Source organism: Myotis lucifugus, unplaced genomic scaffold, assembly GCF_000147115.1.
Source record: "Myotis lucifugus unplaced genomic scaffold, Myoluc2.0 scaffold_7, whole genome shotgun sequence".
Taxonomy (NCBI): Eukaryota; Metazoa; Chordata; class Mammalia; order Chiroptera; family Vespertilionidae; genus Myotis; species Myotis lucifugus.
Genome location: NW_005871055.1, coordinates 13,799,045 through 13,809,168, shown reverse-complemented (window position 1 = coordinate 13,809,168; position 10,124 = coordinate 13,799,045). Strand labels below are relative to the sequence as shown.

The following is a 10,124-nucleotide window of genomic DNA, read 5'->3' as shown; positions in this document are numbered from 1 at the left end:
GAGAGATCAAAGAAGAAATAAAAAACATCATTGCAACAAACGACAATGAAAACACAACAATCCAAAATCTATGGGACACAGCGAAAGCGGTCTTGAGAGGGAAGTTCATAGCTCTACAAGCCTACTGCAAAAAACAAGAAACGATGATAATAAATTATCTAACCCTACATCTCAAAGAGTTAGAAAGAGAGCAACAAGAAAATCCCAATGTAAGCAGAAGAAGGAATTAATAAAGATCAGAGCGGAGATAAACGACATAGAGACCAAAAAAACAATACAAAAGATCAACATAGCCAAGAGCAGGTTCTTTGAAAGGATAAACAACATTGATGAACCTCTGGCCAGGCTCACCAATAAGCAAAGAGAGAGGACCCCAATAAACAAAATCAGAAATGAAAGAGGAGAAATAACAATAGACCGCACAGAAATACAAAGGATTGTTAAAAAATACTATGAACAACTCTATTCCAACAAACTGGACAACCTGGAGGAAATGGACATATTCCTAGAAAAATACAACCTTCCAAAAATCAATCAGGAAGAATCTAAAAACCTCAAAAGGTCAATAACTATTGAAGAAATTGAAGCAGTCATCAAAAAACTTCCAGCAAAAAAAAAAAAAAAAAAGCCCGGGTTCAGACGGCTTCACAGGGGAGTTTTACCAAACATTCAAGGAAGAACTAAAATCTATCCTCCTCAGACTATTCCAAAAAATGCAAGAGTAGGGAATACTTCCAAGCTCATTCTATGAAGCCAGCATCACCCTAATATCCAAACCAGATAAAGACAACGCAATGAAAGAGAATTACAGGCCAATATCCCTCATGAACATAGATGCCAAAATCCTCAACAAAATCCTAGCAAATCAGATCCAGCAGTACATCAGAAAGATCATACACCACGACCAAGTAGGATTTATCCCAGGGATGCAAGGATGGTACAATATCTGCAAATCAATAAACGTGATACATCACATAAACAAACTGGGAGATAAAAACCACATAGTCATATCGATTGGTGCAGAAAAAGCATTTGACAAAATCCAACACCCATTTTTGATAAAAACTCTCAGCAAGGTGGGAATAGAAGGATTATACCTCAACATAATAAAAGCCATATATGACAAACCCACAGCCAACATCATACTCAATGGACAGAAACTAAAACCATTTCCCCTACGAACAGGAACAAGACAGAGATGCCCACTCTCACCACTCCTGTTCGACATAGTACTGGAAGTATTAGCCATTGCAATTAGACAAGAAGAAGAAATAAAAGGCATCCAAATTAGAAAAGAGGAAGTAAAACTGTCCTTATTCGCAGATGACATGATATTGTACATAAAAAACCCTAAAGACGCCATCAAAAAACTATTAGACTTAATAAATGAATTCGGCAATGTAGCAGGATACAAAAGTGACACCAAGAAATCTAAGGCATTTCTATACACCAATAGTGAACTTACAGAAAGAGAGACTAAAAAAGCAATCCCATTTACCTTCACACCAAAAAAATTAAAGATACCTAGGAATAAACTTAACTAAAGAAATAAAAGACCTCTACTCAGAAAACTACAGGACGTTGAAAAAAGAGATAGAGGAAGACATAAACAGATGGAAGAACATACAATGTTCATGGATTGGTAGAATCAACATCATTAAAATGTCCATACTACCCAAAGTAATCTATAAATTCAACACGCTCCTCATTAAAATACCAATGTTATATTTCACAGACCTAGAACAAACTCTCCAAAAATTCATCTGGAATAAAAAAAGACCCCGAATACCTTCAGCGATCATGAGAAAGAAGAACAAAGTAGGTGGGATCTCAAAACCAGATATCAAGCTGTATTACCAAGCCACTGTTCTCAAAACTGCCTGGTACTGGCACAAGAACAGACATATAGACCAATGGAATAGAATAGAGAACCCAGAAATCGACCAGAACCATTATGCTCAATTAATATTTGACAAAGGAGTCAAGAGCATAAAATGGAGTCAAGACAGTCTCTTCAATAAATGGTGTTGGGAAAATTGGATAGATACATGCAAAACAATGAAACTAGACCAACTTATACCATACACCAAATAAACTCAAAATGGATAAAAGACTTAAATGTAAGAGGGGAAACCATAAAAAATACTAGAGAAATCCAAAAGCAACAAAATCTCAGACATATGCCGAAGCAATTTCTTCACTGATACAGCTCTTAGGGCATTGGAAACTAAAGAGAAAAATAAACAAATGGGACTACATAAAAATAAAAAGCTTCTGCACAGCAAAAGAAACCATCAACAACACAAGAAAGCCCACTGTATGGGAGAACATATTTGCCAATGTTATCACTGATAAGGGTTTAATCTCCAACATTTATAGGGAACTCATACAACTTAACAAAAGGAAGATAAACAATCCAACCAAAAAATGAGCAAAGGATCTAAATAGACACTTTTTAAAAGAGGACATTCAGAAAGCCGACATATGAAAACATGCTCAAAGTCACTAACCACCGGAGAAATGCAAATCAAAACAACAACGAGGTACCATCTCACATCTGTCAAAATGGCTATCATCAACAAATCAACAAATGACAAGTGCTGGAGCAGATGTGGAGAAAAAGGAACACTTGTGCACTGCTGGTGGGAATGCAGACTGGTGCAGCCACTATGGAAGACAGTATGGAGTTTCCTCAAAAAGTTAAAAATGGAACTCCCATTTGACCCAGTGATTCCACTTCTAGGAATATATCCCAAGAAAACAGAAACACCAATCAGAAAGGATATGTGCATCCCTATGTTCATAGCAGCACAATTTACCATAGCTAAGATCTGGAAACAGCCTAAGTGCCCATCAGTAGATGAATGGATTAGAAAACTGTGGTACATCTACACGATAGAATACTATGCTGCTGTAAAAAGGAAGGAATTCTTACCATTTGCAACAGCGTGGATGGAACTGGAGAGCATTATGCTAAGTGAAATAAGCCAGTCTATGAAAGAAAAATACCACATGACCTCACTCATTTATGGATAATAAAGACCATTATAAACTGATGAACAAAAATAGACACAGAGGCAGAGCACCATCAAACAGACTGTCAAACTAGAGCAGGAAGGCCAGGGAGGGTGGTAAGAGATCAACCAAAGGACTTGTATGCATGCATATAAGCATAACCAATGGAAACAAGACACTGGGGGGGGGGGGGAGGGAGTTGAAGCCGGGGGAAGGTCAAGGGGGAAAAAAAGGAGACATGTACTACTCTTTGTAATATTTTAAGCAATAGAACAAAATTTAAAAAAAAAGCTGGCCCAACTTGTCAAATGTATTAGGAGGGAAGATATTGGTATAACCAACTAGCTATAGATTTTAAATAAAAAGACTAGGTAATAAACAGTCTCTAAATAAAGATTAGGGGGTGGTGGTGGCTATAGATTCTCATTTGCAGTCTAGTTTCACATCTCTTATACAGACAATTTAAGTTTTTTAGTTATGATTCCTGCTGATAATGGTCAAAGAAAGGATTTAAGACAATGAGACTAAGAAGAGGGTACCTCAGCTAGCTTTGTCCCTCCATCACAGTTGACTACTATGCTTCTCACAGTCTAGAAAGGGTGAGCCAGACCCTAGCTCTGCTTTGTTCCCCAAGGAGAGAGCTGGCATAGTCACATTTTTCTCTAAAGCAAACACAACCTAGGGGCCAGAAGCAGAGAGCCCTCTGGACAATCGGAATAACTGTGGTGCACTCTAGGGAAATGCCACTGAGAGTCCCCAGAACCTCCATTGGTGAGGCTGCCCTGCCTGAGTTGATTTATCTTAGAGGTCCCACCAATATGGGTGCACCCTTCCTCTCAAAGAGTTCTGGGGATGCTCAGTAGGCTAACTAGTTTTTAAGGCTAAATAGTATTTAAAGAGCTCCATGTTGAGATAATGTTTGCATCTGACATCCTGGGTAGCAGAGAAACCTCCTCCAGCTACACCACTAACACTCTTGATGCTCTGAATGGTACTCTGAGACTGCTATTAGACCTGAGCAGAAGATAGGGCAGCCAGAAGAGAAAAAGAAACAAAACATACAAAACCATTTTCCTAAGGCAAGCACTTCTTTACTTATTTCTCTGTGGAGACAGAAAAGAAGTTGGAGCAGGAGAAACAATAAGATTCAAATAGGGCGCGCGCACGCACACACACACAGACACACACACACACACAGACATTCTTGAACCAAAATACATGATTTGTAAAACTGAAAAAATTAAGTGGATGAACTGAAGAAGAACATGGTATTGGTAGAGATCTGAGTTAGAGGTAAAGACAAAATAGAATAACTGAAATAAGTAGAAGAAATAACTGAAATAGAGCAAGAGCATTTTTAAAAATAATAATGATAAACAATGTGGGTGTCATGGAAGACAGATCCAGGATACCTACCATGTAAGTAATAGATGTTTCAGGAAGAGAAAATAAAACAGGTGGAGTAGGAGAGGCAATAATGAAACATTTCTTAATTTAAAAAAAGTTTGATATATTTTTTATTGTTGATAGTATAACAGATAAATGCCTTCTTGAACTGGCTTGTTAGACGAGTTCACTGAATTCCAATAAAAATAGACGTGATATCATGATTCATAAGAAACATATATTTGGACACTCAGATGACCAAAATATATTTCTCATATATATTAGTTCTGAATCCACAGTTTCTGGCCCACAGCTCCCCAAACGCTTGGAATTTCCTGAGCAATAGGAGCAATGGGAACATCTGTTATTTTTGGTCTCCTAAGTTTCTGAAATTGCTTCGGAACCATAAAAATAAAATGGGTGTCTTGCTATTCACAACAAGCCCCTTTCTACCACAGCTAGGTTTATGTTAATGAGGTGACTGCTGGAAAGCACCTGAGAATGGTGCATGATGCCAGCACAACCAACCATTACTAGAGGGGTGGACCCCTCATTTCGGGAGAGCAGAGAAGGGCTGGAGGTTGAATCAATCACCAATGGTCTAATCCAGGGGTCCTCAAACTACAGCCCATGAGCCACATGCAAATACAAATATTGTATTTGTTCCCGTTTTGTTTTTTTACTTCAAAATAAGATATGTGCAGTGTGCATAGGAATTTGTTCATAGTTTTTTTTTAAACTATAGTCCGGCCCTCCAACGGTCTGAGGGACAGTGAACTGGCCCCCTGTTTAAAAAGTTTGAGGACCCCTGGAATCATGCCTATGTAGTGGAGCCTCCATAAAAACCCCAAAGGAGGGGATTCAGAGAGCTTCCAGGTGTGGGGACCAGAACACTTCACTGTACAACTGTACTGAGCCCCAAACTTCATGAGGACAGAAGCTATTTTGTCCAGGGTCTCATCCTATGTATCTTTTCATCTGGCTGTTCATTTTAAAATATATATCCTTTGTAATAAATTGGTAATCTAGAGGGTAAATAGGTTTCCTGAGTTCTGTGAGCTGCTCTAGCAAATTAATTACACCTGAGAAAGGCTTGTGGGAACCTCTGATTTACAACCGAGGCTTCCTAGAGGCATCTGAAGTGGGGCAGTCTTGTGGGACTGAGCCTACAACCAGTGGGATCTAATGCTGTCTCCAGGGAGATAGTGTCAGAATTGAGTTGAATTGTAATACATCCAGCTAGTGTCCAAGAATTGCTTGTTGGTGATAGGAGGTGGTGCCCCAACCCCCCAATCAGCCCTACCCTGAGCGTGACTGAGGGTGGCATCACAACCTCCCAATCTGCCCTGCTCTGTGCATGACAGGGGGTGGCGCCCCAACTCCCCAATCGGCCCTGCTCTGAGCCCGACCAGGGGCTGCACTTAGGGATTGGGCCTGCCCTCTACCACCCAGGAGCAGGCCTAAGCCAGCAGGTCGTTATCTCCCGAGGGGTCCCAGACTGCGAGAGGGCACAGGCCGGGCTGAGGGACCCCCCCTTCCCCCCTGAGTGCACAAATTTTTGTGCACCGGGCCTCTAGTATAAAATAAATATCAAAAATATAAGTCTTTGTTTTACTATGGTTGCAAATATCAAAAAATTTCTATATGTGACACTGCACCAAAGTTAAGTTAGGGTTTTTCAAAATGCTGACACGCCGAGCTCAAAAGATTCGCCATCACTGCTATAGGAGGACGTGAGGATGGAAACTGCTTGTGAAAGGGCTGTAATGTGAGATTGCCCACCAATGAGAGACATTGCTTTATTTGTTAAGCTTGTGAGATCTAAGTGCTAAATAAATATTCTTTGAGTAAAGAGACATAATGAAAGGAAAAATACTAATGAGAATCTGAAATAAAAGTTCCTAAACTGTCTCAGCAAAATCTATAATTAGATAAGATGAAAGTATTCTAAAGGTCTTAACTATTGGTGGAACACAGCAGTGAGGAGACAGACTATGATGCTAAGGGAAGTGATTTTAGATTGTTTTTGTTCCAGACAAAATCTGTTTAGATTGTTTCTTTAGATATTAAAGAAAAATTTATTTGTTTATGAGTTTTGGGAAAGAAATTATAGCTAGTAAGACACTGAAAAGTACAGTAGATTTCTGAAATTAACAAGGAAGAAAAAAGAGAACAAATAACATCCTGAAAAAAATATTAAAGAAACATATAGGAAAAGGAGGAAGTAAATAGATAGTAAATACAAAGTAAAATGGAAGGCATTTCAAATGTGAACAGCTTCAATTCCCCTAATAAAATACAAATAAATTAAATAATTGGTATGAATATTAGAAAAGTAGAGACAAATTATGCAATTTTGTTGAGGTTAAGATTATGCTTCTTGTAAACCAAAGAAAATCTAGTAAAACTCAACCAGAACTAATAAAATAATTTGGTTACATAAAATGATTTTAAATTAATGTAAAGAAGCACAAGTTTTTTTCTCTTCTGTACTGGCAATAGTGAGCTAGAAAAAAATTAGGGAAAATACTACATACTCAGTAGCAACACAATTATAAAATACTTAGAAAGGTTAGTAAGAAAGACAAAGGACTTGTGTGAAGTGAATAACAAATTCTTATGAAGAATATGAAATAAAACCTGAACAAATAAAAAATACTATGTTTTAGGACAAAAATATTTATTATCATCAGAAATGAGAATTCTTCAAAATTGATATGTAAACTCAGGAGAATTCCAATTAAAATCCCAATGTTGTGCTGAAACCGGTTTGGCTCAGTGGATAGAGCATCTGCCTGCAGACTGAAAGGTCCCAGGTTCGATTCCGGTCAAGGGCATGTACCTGGGTTGCAGGCACATCCTCAGTAGGGGGTGTGCAGGAGGCAGCTGATCGATGTTTCTAACTCTCTATCTCTTTCCCTTCCTCTCTGTAAAAAATCAATAAAATATATTTAAAAAAAAAATCCCAATGTTTTGTTTATGTGGTTTGGGTGAGGAGGGGCTTGGAATTATATAAAATATTTTAAAGATCATGATCTAAAGAAAATAGTTAAGAGACTATTATTGAAATCTAATCTCCCTAATAGCTATTAAAAATATCCTAAAGTCATAATCAAAATAGTATGGTACTGACCTAGAAGGATATAGATAAACTTCAGAGACTTTTAAAAGATTAATGTGAGAAAGAATTGGAGCTTAGCATTAAAATTACATTGTGTATTATTAGCATTTTGTGTATATCTATCTCCTTACAAAAAATAAAATAAAATAAAGCTGTTAAGAACTACAGGAGCACACGTGAAAAAATAGACAGGAGTAGCTTCTCATTCTATTAGTGGACATCAGTACTGTTCTTTAAATAATTATTGGAAACGTTATGTCCTAAAAACACAGAGTGCCAATCATTCAAATTACCTTTTGGTAAATTTCATGCTTCACATTTAAAAATATATATTTTTGTATTGCTTTCATAGAGGAAGGGGGAAGGGGGAGAGAGAGAAAAAAAGAGAGAGAGAGGAAGAGAGAGAGAGAGAGAGAGAGAGAGAGAGAGAGAGAAGAGAGAAAGAAAGGAAAAAAGAAAGAAAGATCAATGATGAGAAAGAATCATCTATTGGCTGCCTCCTGCATATCCACTACTGGGAATTGAGCCCAAAACCTGGCATGACCCTGACTGGGAATCGAACCATGACCTCCTGGTTCATGGGTTGAGGTCCAACCACTGAGCAACACCGGCCAGGCTGCTTTACATATATTTGATGGTTATTAAATAAATGAATGAACTGAATTTTCTCCATCATCACCAAATATACCCTTCAGGAGAATATGATTTTTTGTGTACTTATTACTTCCAAAATACCTGAGTTTCTGGATTTCATTTGGAATAGAAGCAATACTATTGTAGGAAATATCAAGTTCCTCAAGGTAGGACAAATAAAATAACCTTAAATAGAAAGAGAAAATAAATTGTAAAAATGATTATCTATTTGTCATGACAAAGCATAAATAAGAATTAAATATTTGAATAAATACATAGGCAGCAGTGGTTCTCAACCTGTGGGTCACAAACAATGAAAATACATCCTGCATATCAGATATTTACATTATGATTCATAACAGTAGCAAAATTACAGTTATGAAGTAGCAATGGAAATAATTTCATGGTTGGGGGTCACCACAACATGAGGAACTGTATTAAAGGGTCGTGTGGTATTAGGAAGGTTGAGAACCACTGGTAGAAGGACACTAATATTTTTCTAAGATCTTGAAATTTATATAGACTTTTTCACATTATACTAGTAGATGATTTAATTATAATAAGATTTCCTAAAACTTATTCATCTATCCATTAAGTCTGGTTTGAAATGTTTGGAATAGATAAAGTCCCATCTAGAAAAAATCACTTGAGAAATTCCTAACAACATTTAGGTATATTTTTTTCTTGTTTGCTGTATTTATTTACTAGAGCTGAAATAAAAAAAAATAGAAATTTATTCTCTCACAGTTCATGAGGCTAGAAGTTAGAAATCAAGTTGCTGGAAGGGCTGGTTTCTTCTGGAGGCTCTAAAGAAGTAACTGCCCCTTGTACCAGCAATTGTTGGTGTTCCTTGGTTTATGACAGCATAACTCCAACCTATGCCTTTGTCTGCATATTTTCTTCTTGTTATGATGCAATTTATTTGATTTTGAACCCACCCTAAATCAGTAACCTCATATTAACTTAGCTAATTACATCTGTAGATTTCTATTTCCTAAGGTCACGATGGGGTTCTGCATTAAAATGAAATTTTGAGAGACACTATTCAACCCAGTGCAGTTGCATTATGATTTGCCTAGTGAAATACCTTTGGTCTTCCTTTCCATTAAGCTAAGCATTACTAGAAAGAAGAACCAAAAAACACAAAGACTGTAACACAGAGAACCTTGTACCATAAGGTTTGGGAATGGCAGTTGGTTCTTCAAGACTGAAATTGAAGTGCTAAGTACAGCACTTATCAAAATCCCTAGTAAATATAGCTTTGTATATGCTGTTCTCAAATACCTTCCTGTTTTCCACATAAATAAAAGATGAAAAATTACTTGCATAAACATTAATGAAAGCAATATGAGGACAATATTTCATTAACTTCCTACTATCTTAGTGTATCATATAATGGTCCACATGATCTGGCCACAGACTACTTATCCCACTCCACCACATTCACCTATGATCCAGCCTTTACCAGTATTTGCTAAAATTCCCTGAATTAGCCAATTCTTACATATTTCCAAATATGAAATGTAATTGCTCAAAATTTGAGTGTTCAATCAATGTCTTCATTTTTTAAGTCTTGGCTCAGCTATCATTTCTTCCAAGGAACTCTTCCCAAATCTTCAGACTGCATGAGCAGCCTCTTCTGTTTCTCTCTTTATCACAGTCATAGAACTTACACATTGGGTAATAAATGTCTGTCTTCTAAACTAGGAGGTTCTGGAGGTCAAGAATTCAATTTTACATTTCAGTATAGCCAAAGTCTCACATAGCATCATAAGTGCTTAGTAAATTACAATTGAATATAAAGAATGGTGATCCTAGTTAATTTAAAATTATTTGCTCCGAGAAATTAATGAGCTTGAATAGAAAAGCAAAAGAAATGCCCTTTCAATTTAGTGGTCATCTCAGACTTCTTATTACCTCTCTAAAAATATTAATTTTACCTGTTTTATTTTTCAATTCAAAATTATGT

The 10,124-nt window shown here is 36.9% G+C and overlaps 1 protein-coding gene across 1 annotated transcript in view; it reads right to left on the bottom strand.

Moving 5' to 3' along the window:
- Positions 1-10,124, bottom strand: part of LRRC63 (leucine rich repeat containing 63) — a 110,207-nt gene that overhangs the window by 22,625 nt on the left and 77,458 nt on the right. Inside the window, exon 7 of the mRNA XM_006083647.1 lies at positions 8,258-8,341. Within this exon, the coding sequence (XP_006083709.1) occupies positions 8,258-8,341 (84 nt within the window). The remainder of the gene's footprint in view (positions 1-8,257; positions 8,342-10,124) is intronic.